This window comes from Palaemon carinicauda, chromosome 8 (assembly GCF_036898095.1).
Source record: "Palaemon carinicauda isolate YSFRI2023 chromosome 8, ASM3689809v2, whole genome shotgun sequence".
NCBI classification, from domain to species: Eukaryota; Metazoa; Arthropoda; class Malacostraca; order Decapoda; family Palaemonidae; genus Palaemon; species Palaemon carinicauda.
In genome coordinates this window covers 76,916,224-76,938,872 of record NC_090732.1, presented here as the reverse complement: position 1 = coordinate 76,938,872, position 22,649 = coordinate 76,916,224, and the positions used below count along the sequence as shown (strand labels likewise).

At 44.4% G+C, this 22,649-nt stretch overlaps 1 protein-coding gene across 4 annotated transcripts in view; it reads left to right on the top strand.

The window, feature by feature from the left end:
* Positions 1 to 22,649, top strand: part of LOC137645762 (betaine--homocysteine S-methyltransferase 1-like) — a 152,415-nt gene that overhangs the window by 6,895 nt on the left and 122,871 nt on the right. Inside the window, exon 1 of one of the 4 annotated variants that reach the window (XM_068378667.1) lies at positions 545 to 575. The exons of the other annotated variants lie outside the window; for them this stretch is intronic. Coding sequence (XP_068234768.1) covers positions 560 to 575 — 16 coding nt within the window. The 5' untranslated portion in view covers positions 545 to 559. Of the gene's footprint in view, positions 1 to 544; positions 576 to 22,649 lie in introns of those variants that run through there. 4 annotated transcript variants of the gene reach the window in all.

Below are 22,649 nucleotides of genomic sequence, written 5' to 3'. Positions count from 1 at the left end.
TATATATATATATATATATCCTTACAATACTGGTCTTCATGAATATATTTATATTTATATATATATATATATATATTTATATATATATATATATGTATATATATATATATATATATATATATATATATATATATATACATATATATATATATCCTTACAATGCTAATCTTCATGAATATAGAATATTCTAATCATGTATTTTATTTGTGTATTTAAGAGATGTATAGCCAGTTCGTAAGGTGGATCTCCCTAATGTTGGATTAAGTAAACGTATGTAAATTACACAAGACTTTTGTTATTCATTTAGTTGTATTTTCATTCAATTAAGTATAAGTAAATTTACATTATTTTTAAGAACTAACTTTTCATTTCACGTAGTTCTGATAAGAAGTCTTATGTATATTGTAGGTATGCCGCATGACACACACGAGGTATGAGCATTAGGGATTACGTCATTTTTATGTTCCTAAGTGGTTAGTAAAGACATGAAAATTCTAGACTAAGTTTATTTTTTTTTTCTTAATGGTATTAGGAAGGTGGGTGTAGTTAGCTGAGAGAGATGCCTCGCAAGCTATGTCAGTACCCCTTCTTCAAATTACTACATTGGCAACCTTGACGCCGCTAGACCATGCCTCCTAACTGGAAGGCTCTGGAATTATTCAAGTTAATATATATAGGACCTAGCAATGCAAAGGAAGCAGAAGAGATCCAGCCTATCTCTTTGAAAGAGCCAACGTTCGTCAGCCCTCCCTCCTCTCAAGTTTGTATAGTGTTTTCCTTTCAAACGTGATTAGTGATTTTTCTCCAACGTATATATTGTATAGTGCTGTTCAAACTTGGTGATATGTTTGGGTGATTATTTAAAAGTGTAGTGTGTTAATGTAAGTACATTTTATAGTATGAACTTTTGTAATTGCCTCTGTGAGATTTAGGTTAAACAGTCAAGTGTATTTTGCGTAATAGTTCGGTAATCTTGTGATTTATTTTCTATAGTGTTAAGGTGTCAACTTTTTCATTAATTGTCAAAATTGAATATTTCTATAAATTAATTTTTAGTTAAACAAGTGTTTGTATCATTATCTGAAGTATTATGTTATAAGTCTCACGTATAGTTCAGATTTAAATTTTGAATGATTTATTTTTGGTGTATATTTTTTTGAATTGCTGTTATTTTTCAAAGGATAAATGTATATTTTTTTGTAAAAGTGTGTATTATTTCAATCACCAATACATGATACAGTACTTTGCTCGCTACCCCTGACTAAGAACTAAAGTAAGAGGTTGGATTTAGAATACAGTAGTTCACTTAAAGTAATCACCTAGTTATGTAAAGAGACCTTTGGATATTCAGTATTCATATATAATACCATCTGGGAGTTAAGTAATTTTCTCAGAGCTCGGGTATTTTTCAAGCCAAAGAGATATATGTAAAATTAAGCAGGTCAGTTTTGAAGCTCGGGGATTTATGTAATTCGCTAGTTGTAATATATATATTATTATACGATGGTTCCTTGTCCGAGAACCAAACATATATTATATATATTACGGCTGGCAAGCTATATAACCCCTGAGCTCCAAACTAACCCGCTTGTTTTTACATCAAATCTGTTACACTTGAAAATATTGATACCCAAACTTTGAGACAGTTATTTAACTCCCAGACAGCAATATATAAAACACTGAACATCCCAAGGTCTCGTTAGTACACTCAAAACAAAACTTGGTAATTATTATTAAGAATGATTCAAACAACTCTTACTTTGATTATTTAATAGGATATGAGCGAATATATAATAAACACTGATGATTGGAATAATACACACTTTACAAAAATAAATATATTCTATATAAATTATAACACTTTGAAAAGAATTTATATAAAACAAATAAATCATCCTTAATATTAAGTCTGAACAAAACTTAGATTAAGACAAAAATTTTACGATCTAAAAATTATATAATCACCTGACTTAAAATATTAAATCTGAATAAACTTTAGACTAAAACAAAAGAAATAATACTTATGAAAATTATACAATCACTTGTTTCACTTGAAATTAAATCTGAATCCAATATTTAAGTTTGATACTTAATGAAAATAGATAACCAGATCATGATACTAATACCATTCACCTTACTACAGAGCCAGTTACAAAACTTTACACAATGCCAACACTCACTCCAACAAAATAAATTTAAAGTCACCTGGATAATTTACAACAACATTTTAACACACGTTATACGCTTGGCACAAAATCACTTAGGAGAGGACTCACTATAGACACTTGGAGAGAGAGAGACAGTGAGGGAGGCACTTTGGCTCTTTCACAGGACGGCTGCTTTTCTGCTGCTGCTATGGAGACCTTGGGCGTCTTTACTGGACTTAGTTACTTCCAGAACATTCCATGTCCGAGATCTGGAAGTGTGGGGTTGGCCTAAGGGCGTAAGGTTGCCAAAAATCACTCACTCAAATGCGTACCGACACAATGCAAGACGGCTCTCTCTGAGTTACCTCCACCCATCCTTTGTCCTAGAAATAAAAAAAAAATAAGATCTAACTCTAGGTTTTTCGGGAATCTTCCAAAGCACATGGCAGACAAAAGAATCGTGTATGTCCTCTCAAACATGATGCAATACCTCATAAAATTATGAAAAAAATGTACATAAGCCATTGTTCCTATCTCATATAGTCACATAACACTCTCAAACCGATTACGTCAGACTTCGTAACAAAATTACATGCAATAAAATGTTAATTCTGGAAAATAACGTAAATTTACACATACTGACTTCAATAAAGAATACAATGAAATCAACGACCAAAGGCTTATGTAATTTACATACAAAACTTACGTCTACACGAGAGGAACATATCTTACGGGTTGGCTATTCATCTCTGCAATGCACATATGAAAACATAAATAAAACATATGGATAAATTACTGTATTTACTTTACACTAGACCAGCTTTGTAAGAATATATATATATATATATATATATATATATATATATATATATATATATATATATATATATATATATATATATATATATATATATACACAAAAATACTTGTATATATGTACACTCACATACACACCAATATATATATATATATATATATATATATATATATATATATATATATATATATATATATATATATTTATATATATATATATATATATATATATATATATATATATATATATATATATATATATATATATATATGGTGTGTATGTGCGTGTACATATATACAAGTATTTTTGTGTGTACATATATATATATATATATATATATATATATATATATATATATATATTCTTACATTGAGTGTGAGAGGGCAGAGCTCCACCCTGACTAGCACTTTTCTCAACCGCCATCACCGGATTACCTTTACTGTTACATACCTTTTTCCAAGCATAACACATTCTTTTGGTATGACCCCTCTTGTTACAGAAAAAACACGTCAAATGCCTCAGCTTTTGTGGATCATAAACACCCGACTCACTAAGTCTGTTATTTTGCGAATAACACACCTTTGATTGGCCATTCGACGAAACCTTATTTGATTGAACATTCTGAGAACCCTTATTTAACTGAACATTCTTTGAAACATTCTTTTGGTTATTAAAATTACCAGATCTCCCAGAACAACCCCAATGTGATTTTTCCTTAAATACAGTCTCTTTCATAGTATCTTTATGAGACAAAAAATACTCATCTGACGCCACAGCAACCTCCTGAAGGGAATCTAATTTCAGCTCCTCCAAATGAACCTTCAAACGGTCAGGAGTACATCTTTTAAACTTTTCAACCAACAGCAACTGCTTTAGCTTATTAAAATTGTCTACCTCTTTAGATTTCAACCATTCAGTAGCATATTGCTCTTTACTTCTTGCAAATTCTACGAAAGTCTGATTTTCATTTTTACTCAAATTACGGAACCTTTGCCGATAGGCCTCCGGCACGAGCTCATATGCCTGCAACACTATCGCCTTTACACTCTCATAATCCGAGGAGAGATCTTCTTCTAAAGCTACATATACCTTTTGGGCTTTCCCAATCAATTTACTCTGAATAAGGGTAGTCCATAATCCAATAGGCCATTCTAACTTGTTAGCAATTCTTTCGAATGACATAAAGAACTCTGCAACGTTATCTTCCTGGAAGTTCGGGACAAACTTCAAAGCCTGAGCTAAATTTGAGAAGGAGGAGGAAGCTTCAACACGAGAAGGAGACCCTGGTGACCCTGGCGTTTGCAAAGCCAACTTAGCTAACTCATGCTTCCTTTCCCTCTCTCTCTCTTCAAACACCATTTTTTGCTGGTCTATTTCCATTTTTTTTAGACTAATCTGTCTATCCAAAATTTCTACTGACAATCCATCTTCTTTCGTAACCTTAGGTTTGGCTCCTGTCTTAGTCTCCTTAACGCACTCATAAACCTTTAGCAATAGTATACCCTTCTTCATTGTTACCGTTCTTTCCACTTCAAAAAAATCTGCCACACTTTCTAACTCCTCTTTGTTTAATTCGGCCAACCTATCCTGCCATCCCTCTCCTTCAAGCAACTCTACGACACTCATGTCATCCATTTTGATTGCAAGTAATTACAACACTTTACATATAACAAAATTATTTCACTTGCAATAGCACCAACCAACCAAACACTGAGGAGGTGTAATCATGCCACCTAACACTAACAACACCCCAAGAATTACGCTTGCACTGCAACAAGAACACCACAGGAGACGATCAATCCTGGCAAGGTCGCCAATTGTAATGGCATCGTTGGACCACAACACACACTAGGTCTACAGGACCATAAATAATCAATACCATAAAAACTTAGGTGTTCAAAAGGCAGCAATTCACTACGGTGGAAGCAAGCCCAGGTAAATGCAGCACAAGAATAACTCAAGGGGGATAACAGAACAATGAAATAAAAAACAATAAATATTACAATTCAATAAAATACAGGAAGTAATAACTAGGCCTCATCATTAACATTAAATCAAAAATACCACTTACAAAACATATACCCAAATTATTAGTCAACACATTCAACCTCTGAAGTAGGAAAGGGGGCCCAGAGAGGAATAGAAAATAACGAAAAGAAAGGAATAACCTAAATTTTACATGCTAAAGGATGATGATGAGATGATGAAGGTCTCCTCCCATAAGTACTTCAATAAGGGCAGAGGACAGCAACTCTCAATACCACTATCGAGCTCCAACAGAAAATTCATCTGACACTGCAGCACAGCCGTAATCCTACTCATTTATAATCATGGATGCCGGATCCCAGTAATCTTGGTCAATACTTTATAAGAAATGAATGACACGCCTTACCGTCGCCAAGCGAGGCCCCTCTGGCAAGTACTGCACCAGAGGCAAAAATATAATGGCGAAGATGTGAAGTAATGGCCAGCTGATCTGAGGATATATATTTGTTCAGAGACTTGCTGTAAATCCAAGAGGTAACAGACTCACAATTCAGGGTGCAGATACCAACTGCCTGCAGCTTGGAAACCCGGTCTTAGGTCAACTCAGCAGAGCCAAAATATGGAGGGGAGAAACAGGGAGGATTAGTCAACCAGACTATACAAAAATACCAGTGGAGTGAGGAGACCCCTACTAACAAGAAGGCGAACTAACCATGAACTTTACAGCCTTCGAAAATGAAAGAGGAACTTAAAAACTAACCTAAGTAAGCTAATACATTATAAAAACCTAAGGCTTACTTACAATATATATATATATATATATATATATATATATATATATATATATATATATATATATATATATATATATATATATATATATATATATATATACGGATTTTGAGCGAAGCGAAAAATCTATTTTTGGGTGAGATAGCCATGACGTCCTGATGGAAGGTTCCTTCGGTAGCTTCCTTGGGTATATTTAACTACAGGGATATTCCCAGAGAATTAAACCACAGGTTATCACAGAATTCTAACTTCTGGTGCGAGTACCCTAAAGGTTTCCCTCTAGGATATCGTATATCAACAGGGGACGTATGTATTAATACGCCACATAGCTATCTGCACCCCATATAGAGTTAACACTTCGATATGGAAAGGTGGAGAATAACTGGGGAGCCGTTCCACAGTTACACTCATCCGTGGCTGCTTTTGGTACTCGAAACGTAAACAAACGGGCGCCATTGCTAAATGACGCCACGTCCGTCATCATCCTGAGGCCAGCTCCTTGCTAATCTCCATGATACAGCAGGACAGGGCGGGGCCTGAAAGGCTGGACTAGAAAAGACGGGAGGGTCCATCAGGACGTCATGGCTATCTCACCCAAAAATAGATTTTTCGCTTCGCTCAAAATCCGTTTTTTGGGCTCAAGCCATGACGTCCTGATGGAAGTGTACCAGAGAATTAATGTATCGTGGAAAATTTCCCCTTTTTTAAAGTAAGTGCCAAGGGCTCTGAATAGAGGTATGTAATGTGTCCTCGGTAGAGGTTCCGTGGGGATCCAGCTTCCTGCCCCCCTGGCAGAGAAGTCCCGGCGGATTATACCAAAATCCGAAGTGGTCATTGAAGGGCTACTCACCCTGCGGAGAGTTCGTGCAGGACTCAGAGACAAGACAGAAGGTTAATATTCGGGTAGGAATATTCTCAAGTATAGACAAGTGATAATTAATCACTACACTCCATGGATGAGAGATCAATCTGGTCTCGAAGGCAGGACGGAGGTAAGTATTCAAGTAGGAATATTACACAGCATGAGTGAGTATATAATACAGATAATTTATATTATTCTTCTCATTCCAAAGGAAAGGGGTAAATGAAACTATGACAATCATGTATTTCATAATGATAATAGGAGCGGAGAGAGACGCACATGTAATAAAATAGACATTTTATTTCATAGATTGCAGGTTATAGTAATAATAATTGCAATAAAAGGTGTAAAGTTAATTTACAATAATAAGAATAATGTAGCCTACATAGAAAATGAAAGAATTCAATATTGAATCTGAAAGAAATTTCACTTCTAGAAACACAAGTTCGGGAGGAACGTCAGTCTTTTTCAAAGAAAAACACATCATGCCCTAGGGCATGTGGCACTCATGTGAAGTCTATGACATTTCACCTTGATAAGAACAGTCTGTTAGAAACACTAAGTGTCCATGAATCACTATGTATCACACAAGGGTCCACACAGGCACCCGTAGAGTTAAAGTCCCAAGTAACTCGCTGTTCTATGCAGAGTTAAACGGCAGGTTTCATAACACTACCTGCGGCTACCACGAAATGTTTAACTTCATGCACTTGCTTTGCATAGTGCTTGAAGAAAACGAGCGGCGATTTCCACCCTGTGAAGCTCTTGAGGCTTTCGAAATCCATACTCTGGAAGAAATTCAGAGAAGACGCAACTTTTCTAGGATCATGACCTGCGGGTGTACTGTCGGGATCCGCTCTGCGAATGAAGTAGGTGATTTTCGCTCTTAGTTGTTTCAGTGACAGGTCGCTACCCAATGTTTCTCCTTTGAAGAGTTGACCTCCACCGAAGTCTGAAGTTCTTCGAAGATAGACCTTTAAGACTCTCCACTGGGCATAGAGAGACATCTTCCTCCAGGGGCCCCATCTCTTGGTGGGTAATTCATTTTTTGCGAGAAACGTCGGATCAGGGAAGAGGGTAAGTTCTCTTGTATCTGCAAACAGGATATGACCCTTGTCTCTTGATAATGCCACTATTTCGCTGACTTGGGCTCCCGAGGCGAGAGCAAAAAGGAAGATAACTTTTTGAGTCAGATCCTTGAGAGGGCACGAATCGTTGTCCAGGTTAGAGGCAAATTGGAGCACCTTGTCCAGGGACCAGGAGATAGGTTTTGGCGGAGGGGCTGGGCGTAGTCTAGCGCATGCCTTTGGCAGTTTATTGAAGATATCGCTGGACAGATCAATCTGGAAGGCGTACAGTAGTGGTCTTGTCAAAGCCGATTTGCAGGTGGAAAACGTTGTGGCCGCTAAGCCTAGTCCATGAAGGTGAATGGAGAAGGACATGCAAAAATCAATGGTGATTTCCGTAGGGTTTTTGCTTTGACAAACGAGACCCACTTTCTCCAGGAAGACTCGTATTGCCGTCGTGTGGATTCGGTCTTGTATTCCTCGAGGAAGTCTAGACTTTTCTTCGAGATCCCAAACCTTTTCTTTGCGGCCAGGGAGAGAAAATCATGAGATGAAGGTCCCTGACTTTCGATGATGAAGCGAAGACAGTCGACTTCTGTACTTGCTGAGAGAGAACTGGGCCCGGGAGGGGGATCAGCGTGGGCTGCAGCTCCAGGACCAGGGGGTACCAATTGCTCCGGGGCCACTTGGGAGCCACTAGGGCCGCTGTCCCTTTGAAGGTTCTCAGTTTGGAGAGGACTTTCAGCAGAAGGTTGGGAGGAGGGAACAGGTATATCCTGGACCATCTGTTCCAATCCAGTGACATGGCATCCACTGCTTCTGCCTTGGGGTCCTCGTACGGGGCCACATATCGAGGAAGTTGATTGTTGTCGCTCGTTGCGAAGAGATCGATCTGAAGTTCCGGGACTTGGTGAGAGATGAAGGAGAATGATCTTGCGTCTAGAGAACATTCCGACTCTATTGGGCTTGTCCGTGATAGAGCGTCCGCCGTCACGTTGCGGAATCCTTGTAGGTGAACTGCAGACAGGTGCCATTTCTTCTTTTCTGCCAGACGAAAGATTGGAAGAAGTACCTGATTTATCTGGGGCGATCTCGAGCCCTGACGATTGAGACATCTGACTACCACCGAGTTGTCCAGAGTCAGACGGATGTGGATCGAGGGAGGCGGGGAGAGTTTCTTCAGGGGGAGAAGAACCGTCATGGCCTCCAAGATGTTGATGTGGAACGTCTTGAATAGGGGAGACCATGTTCCTTGAACCTGTCGTTGGTGGGAGTGACCTCCCCAACCCTCCAGTGAAGCGCCCGTGTGGATGTTGAGCGATGGAGGCGGGTGTTGAAGAAAAATGGACCTTTTCAGGGCCTTTGCTTCCGACCACGGCTTTAATAGTAAGCGAAGTCTGTTTGGGAGCCGTCTCTTGAAGTCTCTTCGAGCAATGGATGCGGAACGTCTCCAGACTCCCGCGGCATCCTTCAGCTGTGCGCAAAGCACTGGGTTTGTCACAGAGGCGAACTGTAGAGAGCCTAGAACTCGTTCCTGCTGTCGTCTTGAGATCCGTTTGGATTTCAGCAGTCTTCTGACAGACCCTGCTATTTCCTTCCTTTTCTTCTGCGGGATGGAAAGGCGGTGTAACTGAAGATCCCAATGGATTCCCAACCATTGGAACTTCTGAGCTGGAGAAAGGCGAGATTTCTCGGCGTTTATCTTGAATCCCAGATATTCTAGGAACTGGGTGACTTTGTTGCAGGATCTTACACAATCTTCGGGCGATGTCGCCCAGACCAGCCAGTCGTCTAGGTAAGCCATCACTTGGACGCCGCGAAGGCGGAGCTGTTGGACGATGACGTCTGCCAGCTTGGTGAAGATCCGTGGAGACACGTTGAGCCCGAAGGGCATGGCCCTGAAGGCGTAACTTTTCCTTTGGAGTCGAAATCCTAGGTAGGAGGAAGCGTGATGATTCATTGGAACGAGCCAGTAGGCATCCGCCAGGTCTATGGAGACCGTGTAGGCCCCTTGAGGCAGAAGGGTCCTTATTTGTTGGAGAGTCAGCATCTTGAACTTGTTGTTCGCAATGAACTTGTTGAGGGGGGATAAGTCTAGAATGACTCTGAGTTTGTCGGAGTCCTTCTTGGGAACGCAAAATAGTCTCCCTTGGAACTTTACCCTCCTGATCACCTTCTTGTTCAAGAGTTCTAGGATGTATTCTTCCAGGAGGGGGGTTGACTGTTGGAAGAATTGCTGGAAGGCTGGGGGTGGTTGTGTCCAGCTCCAGCCTAGTCCCTTCTTGACGATGCTGTGTGCCCAGGGATCGAAGGTCCAACGATCCTGGAATTGGCGGAGTCTTCCTCCCACCGGAAGCACTTCATTGCTTCTGGTGTCCCGAGGGTTTGCCACCTCGGCCGCTAGCTCTCCTTCCTCCTCTGCCTCTGGAGGGGCGGCGAGACGAATCTCTGCCGGAACCTCTGCTTGAGCCCCTACCTCTGGGACAAAAGGTAGTAGCATGTTGCTCAAATGCAGGGGTAAAGACCGGTGACTGCGATACCACCAGCTGGGTGACCAACTGAAAGGTCTGCTGTGGCTGTGCTGCCACTCGGGGAGTAGCGGAACCCGGAAACTGCCGTCTCTGTTGACGTTGCTGGGGTTTCTGTTTCAGGGACTTCCTCTTAGGTTGAGGGCCATCGTCCTGAGAGGATTTCCTTTTCTTTGACATGCCCCACTTATGGAGAAGGTTCCTGTTCTCCGTGGCGGCCTTGTCAGCAATCTCTTTCACCAGGGAAGAGGGAAAGAGATATTTACCCCAGATATTGGAGGAAATCAGCCTCCGGGGTTCGTGTTTCACAGTCGTACCGGCAAACACGAATTCACGACAGGCTCTGCGAGCCCTAGTGAAGCTCTACAGGTCCTTCGTCACCGTTGCCAAATGCGTTTTGGCTAGGACCATGTAGAAGTCCGGGATTCTAGTGTCTCCGGCCATAAGTTCGAGCTGTACCTGGAGGGACAGCGATGCGGCAAACCTCTCCTTCGTATCCTGTTCCCTACGAAGGAGGTGATCATTTAGCCTTGGGAGGTCCTCATTGAACTGACAACTGGCTACGTCAGGCTCTAACTTCCCCACTGTGAAGGTTGACTGGATGTCTTTCCAGTGTCTATCATCAGGGGGGACAGTAAGGGAGAAGGGTCTGCACTCCTCCAGTACAGGGCAAGGTTTCCCTTCTTCCACTGCTTTCAAGACCGCAGTGAAGGCCTTTTCTATAAAGGGAAGGTCGCATCGTTCGGCGCAACGAAAGTTGGGTGCTTCTTACTAAGCGCCGGCATCTTGGAGTTGGTGAAACCCCTACTCTTCACCGCATTGGCTAGCATAGCCTGGGCCTTCGTGAGATCGAACACGATTACTTCCTTCGGTTCTGTCTCTTCCTTTGAGGCTGGTTCGGACCTGAGCCGGATGTAACAGTCCGGATAAGCCTCGAAATTCGGGAAGAATTCCACTTCTTCTAACAAGATCGAGCCGACCTTCTCACTGATGAAGATCTTACCAGTGGTGATCGGCATATGCTCGGCATACCTCCATGGGTTAGTATCCGAGCAAGCGAGGAGGTCCTTAACCGAAATCCGTTTCGGTTGTTTAAAACTTCCTAGGTTAGAACTGAATAGCTCGTGGGTCTCGCGAAGTTTTCTTTCCATGAGGGCTTCAAGCATCTTGAAGACCTCCTGAGTGCCTGATGGAAGAGGGTCCGGGGTGGCAGAAGTCGAAGGAACAGGTTCCTCGGCCGGTGCAGGAGTCGGTGCGGAAGTAGGATTGGGAGCGACCTCATGCTCCGAATCAGGGTATTCCACCTGATCTTCCTCATAGTCGAGCTCCTCGCCCATGAGGTTCCTCTCCGTCCCTTCCGACACTTCCGACATATGTTCCACGTTGTCGAAATCTAAGCGGCACTCATGCATGGACTGGGCCATGACGATATCAGGTTCCACCACTATCTGGACGGTGGGGATCTGATCACTGGGGACCACGGAGTCTTTAGATGCCTTTGGAAACAGCAAGGCCCTCAAATCTTCGGTGGCGAGATACGGTCCGGTGGCGTTCTTTTGGAAGCCACGCACCCACTTGCGTAGCTTCTCCCGAGCGTTGTCCCTTGCCTCCGCTGAAGGAGGATCGTCGAACGCTTCGACCAGACGACTCTTGCAGACTGTACAGTGCTACGGGTCCCAGTATTTCAGGTCGCCTTTCTTGGCGGTGCAGGGGGCGTGGGTCCGGCACGCCTTGTGCCCGTAGAAGTCCGGGCGCTTCACTCCACAAAAGTTGCTTTCGCACTTCATATACTCCTCCTGTAAAAGAAAGAGATCATGAGTACATGGAAGGCATAAGAATGACTTACATTACTCTAAAATTAAGATAACTTAATCTAAATTTTTAAGCATTAATTAATTCATAAGTATTATAATGCCTGAAAGTAGAGAGCGGGAAAGGAAGTAGATAGACACATACTTGGTAATCCCGCCCAGTCGGTTACCGTAACCTTATCATTAGGCATTTTCTTTTGTGGCCGAAGGTCACAAAGCGGAAATCCATATGGATAAGCCGTGGTGGGTAGAAGCTAAGCCTCTAACAGAAATTGCCTGCAAGGTGTATCAGGGGCTGAGACCACTCAGTTCCCTGGGGTAGAAGGGGAATAGGAGAGACCCCTTATTAGATATAGGTTCCGGCAATCAGCCGCACTAAGACACATAGAGTATGCTGGAATATTGTAATGTGCAATCAGACAGTACAGCCACAGATTTGGATGGTAAGGCAATACCTATATATAGAAGTGGCTAAGCCATCTGGCTGCAGTATGATGACTGTCGACATTTTGTCGGCAGGTATGAGAAGGGGTGCATGTCCCTTGACGTCTCCGGAGGGTGGCGGCAGACCGACGGCATGCCGGAGGCCGGTCCAGCAGGGTGGAAGGCATCAAGACAGACACATTGAGTATCTAAATATAATACCATCGTGGCGACCGCCGCCACAGCGGCGGGTCGCCGGCAGGAGGCGGGTCGCCGGCAGGAGGTGACGGCTCCGGCAGCCGAAGGCTGACGGCCTGGTGAGCTTGGATCAATTCATAAGATAAATATGTATATGGTTGTATACCTAGACCGCCGGCAATCAATGACGGCACGCCGGTGGCTGGCTCCGAAGGTCAGCCAGCTGTTACTAGGTAAAGGGAGGGGTGGGACGTCGGCTGTATGCCGATGGAAGGCGACAGCCTCCGGCACACGGAAGGCTGACGACTTAGAGGAGGGAGGGTATCTTATGAAAGAGTGTCACCAGAGGTAAGGCGGTATCGCCGGCAGTAGAGGCGGCAAGGGACCGGCACCAGGATAGATGGAGAGAAAGGTAAGGAGGGATTGGAGGGGTAAGACCACATACCCCTCCGGCATCCCTCCGGAGAGAGTGCACTCATGATAGGAGTAGATACTCCTAGCATCCGGCGGCAGGGGGCCGGCAGTCGGCCGGGTGCCTGGGGTAACCCAAGGGAGGGTTAGAGTGCACTCAAGAGTTGGAAACCCCCGCTGGCCGGGCCGCTGCCGGCGAATACCCCCATAGAATGCTATGAAGGGTATGTGTACCAGAGCGGCCAGCTCAGCAGGAGAACAAGTTAGCCCTACCACTCCACCCAAGGGAGGAGTTGTAGGACTAAGGACAGATGTGTATAGGCAAGCCTACACTAAAGGGATAGGTGGGGAGGGAGAAGAAGAGGGTTGTTTCACAGTGGAGGCTCTGTACAAGAACGGCCACCAAGGAGAGGAAGAACGCTCCCTAACCTAGGTTAGGTAACCAGAATGAGATTGGTACAGGAGCACCGTCTCAAACTATAAAAATACAGAACTAGCCCCCCCAAAACCTAACCTAGATAAGGAGGGTTAACTCCTAGGCTAGGTAGGCTGAAAGACACATCGCAAGTTGCAGGAAGGGGTGAGTAACCCAACCAGATGCAACTGTGGAAGGGCAGAGCCGTTCCTTATTTCTCGGTCGCAACCCTAAGGGGGGATCATTCCCTTAGGGTAGACTGAGAAGCGATAAATACTCTGATTGTAGACAAGATTCCCCTATATAGAAGGGGAAGCATGGCCACACAGAGGGAAAGCCCGCAGGCAGGGGATTAGGGAGCATATAGGGGTTCCTACATTTAGGTTAGGTTGGAAAGAAACGCAATCAAACCGATCCCCTATATGGTCCCCGAAGGCGAAAACACTTACATCACAGTTAACAGTATGTCAAATAATGCCACAATCTTCATAACTTAACCTAGGATCACTGGTATATATCATGCATGAACACAAGTGCTAGGCTATCTAGCCTAGGGGCTAAGCTAGCGATCTAGTATGGGGTCGAACGACGACCGAGTAGATGAGCGTTAAAAACACGATATAAGTAATTCCTAGCTATGAAGACTAAATAACTAATAATATCAATTAGTTAAGAGGCCGGATAAGGCTGTTCTGGCTAGCTAAATAAGGCATGCAAAAGAACAGCGACGCCATAAAATGCCACAAAACACAATATTTTACGAAAAGTAGAAGTTACTTTATGGCTAGAGCTTATTTAAACAATACTGGGACCTGGTACTCAACTTTCCAGAAGAAGGCGAGGCTGAAGGTAAAGACATAACGGCGATGTAAGTCGATGAAAATCGCACAAAGGGAATTCCGACCAAAGCAAGGTGCTACAGGCTGAAGGATGAGGACGGACGTGACGTCATTTAACAATGGCGCCCGTTTGTTTACGTTTCGAGTACCAAAAGCAGCCACGGATGAGTGTAACTGTGGAACGGCTCCCCAGTTATTCTCCACCTTTCCATATCGAAGTGTTAACTCTATATGGGGTGCAGATAGCTATGTGGCGTGTTAATACATACGTCCCCTGTTGATATACGATATCCTAGAGGGAAACCTTTAGGGTACTCGCACCAGAAGTTAGAATTCTGTGATAACCTGTGGTTTAATTCTCTGGGAATATCCCTGTAGTTAAATATACCCAAGGAAGCTACTGAAGGAACCTTCCATCAGGACGTCATGGCTTGAGCCCCAAAAAATATATATATATATATACATATATATATATATATATATATATATATATATATATATATATATATATATATATATATATATATATTTGGGCTCGAGCCATGTCATCCTGATGGAAGTTCCTTATTGGCAGCTTCTACTTGGGATATATCTGTGAGTAATGTACCAGTCAAATTTTACCATAGAGGTATCAACAGATTTCTGACTTCTGGATCGAATATCCTGAGAGATAGCATGTATAAATCAGGGACGTGTTAATAACAAGCCATGGCTATCCTTCCCCGAATAGAGGTAACCTTGTCTCAAAGGATAAGGTAGAGAGTAGGATACATGGGCAAGAGAGCTGTTACAACTCCCGATCTCAATGTGCTACAGCTAACACTTCTCCTGTTGAACCATTCCTTTTTCGCATTGTCATCTTTGACGATCGCTAGAGGAGTTTCTGTATTTTTTTTTTAGGTTTTTGAGCGATTTTTGATTATGGATGCTTCGGCTTCTTCCTCATCAACTAAGTTGAGTATCCTCCTTTTGTTTGTTGGAGAAATTCGTGTCTCCACCCAATGTATTTTTAGATTTAAATGTTTTTATTGTTATGTGGCCGGCATGGATCTGCGCCATTACACCATGTTACTAAATCACTCAGAAATCCTTATTTATTCAGTCATATCATTGTAGGAATATGTTTTACATTACTCTTTTACAGTGTGGTATGATTATGGGTATCCAACTTTCCATTTTTGGTGTTTCTTGTGTGTTTCTTTTCAGCATTGACTTAGGCTAGCTCACCACCTTAGCCAGCAGCCATACCTGATAAATTTTCACATATGCACCATCCCCTTCTATCACCTAACCTTTCTGGTTTGGTGAGGTTGTCATCCTCCCATGCTATCGACTTGTCACGGTGAGGAGATGCAGTCTTGAAGGTCCCTCTGGGAGTTGGATAGTGTTTTCAGTTGTCCTAGGGTGACTGTTTTCACTTTCCACATAGCCTATATGCATGGCGAGGAAGCACAGGTCTTGGGAACTTAAGTTTACCCATTGGAACGCTTCTCCCCCTGTTCTAATGCTCACAGGTAAACCCTCTTGTGTTGCCTTAACCCTTCTTAGGCTTACCTCTTCGTCTTTAGTAAGCTATACCTGGTTGTGAGGACTTCTCCTCTGTGCCATATCACTGCAGACCTCTTGGAACACTATTCCTGTTCTAATGTCATTATTGGGCCATCCTGTCATGCTGCCTAACCAATTTCTAGTCTCCCACCATCACCCCTTTTTCCATTACCCTTGTGCCGGTAAATGTGCCTACATGCTGTGAAACTTTGTTCCCATCCCTGTATAGTCCCATGGCGGCTGAAGTACGCTTCGTCCCCATCCTCGGACAGGATACCTTATAGACTATCTTTCTTGGCCCTAAGTAGATGAGATTTCCTCCTTTCATGAACTAACTCTCTCTGCCGCCTTATAGACCACCCTTGGGTGTTTTCTCTGCCCCTTCTCCTTCTTAGTTACGCCATAACCTGACTATAAGAGGAACTATGTTCTTCTTGTCTACTTATCTTACCCTGGCTTTTGAGTTTTCCTTCACCTGATAGGTAGGCTAGGCTTGCCTAGAGAGTTCTCTCTATGGCTTAATCCTAGATTTTTCCTATGTCAAAATACGCTATATATATATATATATATATATATATATATATATATATATATATATATATATATATATATATATATATATATATATATATATAACGGATTTTGAGCGAAGCAAGAAATCTATTTTTGAGTGAGATAGCTATGTCATCAAGATGGAAGGTTCCTTCAGTAGCTTCCTAAGGGTATATATGACTACAGTAGATATTCCCAGAGAATTAAACTAAAGGTTTCACAGAATTGTAACTCCTGGCGCGAGTACCCATAAGGTTTCCCTTTAGGATATCGTGTAATAACAGGGGACGTATGCTTGACACGCCACATAGCTATCTGCACCCCACATAGCGTTTACGCTTCGAGGGGGAAATGTGGCAAGTTATGGGAGGAGCCGTTACTAAGTTCTCCTCCTTCGTTACTGTTACGGTACTCGGCAACATCATAACCGGTCGCCATGTTGGCCGCCATCTTGGTTGATGTCACTGTTGCGCGCCATCCTCATTCCTTCCAACGTTTATGCCAGCCTCAATGATACAATAAGATTGGGAGGGCCCTGACAAGGCCGGAATAGAGAACAAGGGCTGGTCCATCAGGACGACATGGCTATCTCACCCAAAAATAGATTTTTCGCTTCGCTTAAAATCCGTTTTTGGGCTCAAGCCATGTCGTCCTGATGGAAGTGTACCAGAGAATTAATGTATCGTGGATTTTTCCCTTTTGTAGTGCCTTCGACTTCTAAACAATATTTCTTTGGTCTGATGACCACAGAGATCTATGACATTTCCGTTATATGTCACTTCAGATAAGCATATACTATGTTACCACTTCCTGGCCCCCTGGCAGGGAAGTCCTATTTGGACGTAAGGAACATCTTGAAGTTACTTGATAAATGAACTCACCTAGTGTCGGAGATACCTGCCGGTCCCAGGTTCAGATCGAAGAAGGTAAGTACGTGTTAGAACCAATTACCTTGGTCTAGATGAGTTTGCATCAAGAAGAAACAATATTATAACATTGTTCATATTAATATTCACATAATGAGGTAAATAAAAATTCTCTAACAGTGTTTTTATTTCATTTGTGAGGGCGAAATGAGACGCACAGGGTAACAAAATTTTATTTTATTCAGTAAAATAAGAATTACCATGAAATAAGCAAATTTCAAAATGGAATGCAATTAAAAACATAGACTAAAGACATCAGAAGAAGTGGGTGTGGAATCTGAAAAGGAAAACTCGCCATTACACATAAAAGTTCCAGAGGAACTATAAAGTCTTTCTAGGAAGTCTTATATACACTTCATGTTAAAAACATGTGGCACACGTGTTTCTGTCTATGTTACTTCGCCTTTGTAGAAGAACAGTCCTTAGTGTCATAAGGTGACACTTAAAATCACTATGTTTCGTACTAGGGTCAACACAGGCCCCCGTGGAGTTAGAGTCGCGAATAACTCACTGTTCTACGCAGCACTAAGCAGAAGGTTTTAGCACACTACCTGCTGCTACCACATAACGCTTTAGCTCGTGCACCTGCTTCGCGTAGTGTTTGAAAAACACTCTTGAGGATTTCTAGCCCGTGAAAGAGCGAAGTCTCTCGAAATCCATTGACTGGAAAAAGTTCAGGGAAGAGGCGACTTTCCTGGGATCTTGACCTGCGGGTGTACTGTCAGGATCCGCTCTGCGAATAAAGTAAGTGATCTTCGCCCTTAGTTGTTTGAGTGACAAATCAGACCCAGATGTTTCTCCTTTAAAGAGCTGTCCTCCGCCAAAGACTGAAGTTCTTCGAAGATAGACCTTTAGACTCTCCACTGGGCATAGAGAGACATCTTCCTTCAGAGGGCAGATTCTCTAGGGGCACCACCTTTTGGTGGGAAGCTCGTTCTTGGCGAGAAACGTTGGGTCAGGAAAGAGGGTAAGTTCGCCTGTTTCAGCGAACTGTATCTGGCCCCCTTCTCTCGATAAAGCCACAATTTCACTGACTCAGGCTCCCGAGGCGAGAGCAAAAAGGTAAATCACTTTTAGAGTCAAATCTTTCAGAGGGCAAGACTCATTGTCCAAACTTGAGGCAAAGTGGAGCACCTTGTCAAGACACCAGGTGATGGGTCTCGGTGGAGGTGCAGGATGGAGTCTAGCACATGCCTTTGGCAGCTTGTTAAAGATGTCGTCGGACAGATCTATCTGGAAGGCATAAAGTAGTGGTCTTTTCAAGGCCGATTTGCAGGTGGAAATCGTATTGGCTGCCAAGCCTTATCCATGAAGGTGAAAAAAAGTCTATAGAGATTTCTGTAGGGTTTTTAGCCTTGACGAAGGACACCCATTTCTTCCAGGATGACTCGTATTGCCTTCTGGTAGATTTTGTTTAATATTCCTCCAAACTTTCCTTCGAGATCCAAACCGCTTTTTTACGGCTAGGGAGAGAAAATTATGAGATGAAGGTCTCGGGTTTTCCTTGATGAAGCGAAGACAGTTGACTTCTGAACTTGCTGGGAGAGAACTGGGTCCGGCAGGGGAATTAACTTGGGTTGTAATTCCAGGATTAGAGGGAACCAGTTGCTCCGGGGCCACTTGGGTGCCACTAGGGCTGCTGTTCCTTGGAAGGTTCTCAGCTTGGTGAGGACTTTTAGCAGAAGGTTGGGTGGAGGGAACAGGTAAATCTTGGACTATCTGTTCCAATCCAGGGACATGGCGTCCAACGCTTCCGCTCTGGGGTCCTCGTATGGGGCCACGTAACGAGGAAGTTGTTTGTTGTCGCTCGTCGCGAAGAGGTCGATCTGCAGTTCCGGGACTTGTAGGGAGATGAAGGAGAATGAGTCTGTGTCTAGGGACCATTCCGACTCTATCGGGGTTGTCCTCGATAGAGCATATGCCGTCACGTTGCGGAATCCTTGTAGGTGAACTGCTGAAAGGTGCCATCTTTTCTTGTCCGCTAGGCGGAAGATGGGTAGTAACACTTGGTTGAGTTGGGGCGATCTTGAGCCCTGACGGTTGAGACATCTGACCACAATGGAACTGTCCAGAGTTAGACAGATGGGGGTTGAGGGACGTGGAGACAGCCTCTTCAGAGTAAGAAGGACCGCCATGGCCTCCTAGATGTTGATGTGGAACGTCTTGAATAGGGGAGACCATGTTCCTTGAACTTGTTGTTGATGGGAGTGAACACCCCCCCCCCCCCATCCTTCTAGCGATGCATCCGTGTGGATAACGACCGACGGAGGGGGTGGTTGGAGGAGAACTGATCTTCTCAGGTTCTTTGCCTGATTGGTAGAGGTCTCTTGAGATCTCTTCGAGCAATGGATTCGTATCTTCTCCAGACTCCCGATGCATTCTTTAGCTGTGCTCGTAGCACTGGGTCTGTCACTGAAGCGAACTGGAGGGAGCCGAACACCTGTTCCTGTTGTCGTCTTGAAATCCGTTTGGATTTTATGAGTCTCTTGACAGAACCCGCTATTTCCTTCCTTTTCTTCAGAGGGATGGAAAGACGGTGTGATTGAAGGTTCCAAGGGATTCCTAGCCATTGAAACTTCTGAGCTGGAGAAAGTCAAGACTTTTTGGTGTTGATCTTGAAACCCAGATGTTCCAGGAATTGGGTCACCTTTCTGGAAGCTTGCAAGCATTCTTCTGAGGATGCTGCCCATACCAGCCAATCGTCCAGGTAAGCCATCACCTGGACGCCTTGTAGGCATAGCTGTTGGATGATCATTTCTGCGAGCTTCGTGGAGATCCTTGGAGCTATGTTGAGTCCGAAGGGCATGGCTCTGAAAGCGTACTGCCTTCTTTGAAGCCTGAATCCTAGGTAGGAGGAGTCCTGGCGATTCCAGTAGGCGTCCGCCAAGTCTATTGAGACTGTGTATGCCTTTTGAGGCAGTAGGGCTCTTAGGTGTTGAAGAATTAGCATCTTGAATTTGTTGTTCACTATGAAATTGTTCCCTGGAACCTGGTGGACTTTACCCTCTTGATCACCTTCTTATTCAAGAGTTCTTGGACGTATTCTTCCAGGACAGGGGTGGAGTGTTGGAAGAATTGGTGGAAGGTTGGAGGTGGTGTTACCCAGCTCCACCCTAGTCCGTTCTTGATGATGCTGTGAGCCCAAGGATAGAAGGTCCAACAATCCTGGAAGAGGTGGAGTCTTCCTCCCACCGGAAGCATCTCATTGTTTCTAGTTTCCCGAGGGTTTACCACCTCGGCCGCCTGCTCCCCTTCCTCTCTCCCTCTGGATGGACGTCGAGAGGAGTCTCTGCCGGAGCCTCTACCTTTGGGACGAAAGGTAGTTGTCTGCCTTTCGTAGGGAGGTGTGAAGACTGGTGACTGAGCCACCACCGGCTGAGGGACCAGCTGAAAGGTCTGTTGGGGCTGAGCCACCAACTGGGGAGTAGCGGGTGCCGGAAACTGGCGTTTAGCCTGTCGCTGCTGGGTCTAGGCTTGTTCGATTTCTTCTTAGGTTGGGGGCCCTCATCCTGAGAAGATTTCCTCTTCTTCGACATGCCCCACTTGTTGAGAAGGTTCCGGTTCTCTGTGGCGGCTCTGTCAACGATCTCTTTCACGAGGTCGTTAGGGAAGAGATCTTTCCCCCAAATGTTGGAGGAAATCAGTTTCCGGGGTTCGTGTTTGACGGTAGCATCCGCAAACACGAATTCTCTACAGGCTCTCCGGGTCCTGATGAAGCTATAGAAATCCTTCGTCAGGGTGGCGAAATGGGTCTTAGCCAAGACCATGTAGAAGCCTGGGGTCCAAGAGTCCCCGGCCATCGTCTCCAATTGTACTTGGTGAGAAAGGGAGGCAGCCAGCCTCTTTCGTGTCCAGCTCCCGACGCAGAAGGTATTCGGAGAGCTTGGGGAGGTTCTCATTAAACTGCTGTCCTGCGACGTCAGCCTCCAACTTTCCCATGGAGGAAGTTAACTGGATGTCTTTCCAGTTCTTGTCGTCGGGAGGGAGGGCGAGGGGCCTACATGCCTCCAATGTAGGGCAGGGTTTCCCTTCCTCCACCGCCTTCACCACTACCAGCAGGGACTTTTCGGCAAAGGGAAAGACCATGGTGGCAGGAGCAAGAAAGGATGGGTGTTTCTTGCTTAGGGCCGGTACCTTGGAGTTGGTGTAGCCCTTGCTCTTAAGGTAGCTGGCCAGAAGAGCTTGAGCCTTTGCATGGTCAAAGACGATAACCTCCTTAGGCTCGGTTTCCTCCTTGGAAACTGGCTCGAACTTGAGACGGATGTAACAGTCCGGATATGCTTCAAAACTAGGCCAAAACTCCACCTCTTCAAGGGGAATGTCGCCTGGTTTATCGTTGACGAAAATTCGTCCACTCGTGATTGGTATGTGCTCTGCATGCCTCCATGGGTTGATCACTGAGCAAGGGGGAAGATCCTTAACGTTGATCTTCCTCGCCGTCTGTTTCGACAGACGGAGGATCTCCCTCTTAAGGTCTTCGTCTCTCTTACGAAACCTCTCGTCCAGGAGCGCCACCAAGGCTTGGAGGCTATCCTGGTTGTCCACTACCGCCGGCATAGGAGTGGAAGAGGTAGAGGGGATTGGTTCCGATACAGCAACGGAAGTAACAGAGGGGGCGTGGGCGACATAGCCCTCGGAGTCAGGAGCCTCCACATGCTCCTCCTCTTCTCGACCCTCGGCCATCAGGGTCCTTTCGGTGGTGTCCGACACTTTCGACATTCGTTCCACCTCGTCAAGATGGAAGTCTTGAAGTGCGTCCGATACATCCGGTTCAACCGTCAGTTGGACGCAGGGGATCTCAGGCTTGGGGATAACAGCATCCGCAGATCCAAAGCTTTCATCTTCTCATTTGGGAGATAGGGCCCCGTGGCGTTCTTCTGGAAACCACGCACCCATTTGCGTAGTTTTTCTCTGGCCCTGGCCTCTGCTGAAGGGGGTCTTCGAACGCCTCATGGAGCAGCTCTTTGCAGAACTTGAGACGGATGTAACAGTCCGGATATGCTTCAAAACTAGGCCAAAACTCCACCTCTTCAAGGGGAATGTCGCCTGGTTTATCGTTGACGAAAATTCGTCCACTCGTGATTGGTATGTGCTCTGCATGCCTCCATGGGTTGATCACTGAGCAAGGGGGAAGATCCTTAACGTTGATCTTCCTCGCCGTCTGTTTCGACAGACGGAGGATCTCCCTCTTAAGGTCTTCGTCTCTCTTACGAAACCTCTCGTCCAGGAGCGCCACCAAGGCTTGGAGGCTATCCTGGTTGTCCACTACCGCCGGCATAGGAGTGGAAGAGGTAGAGGGGATTGGTTCCGATACAGCAACGGAAGTA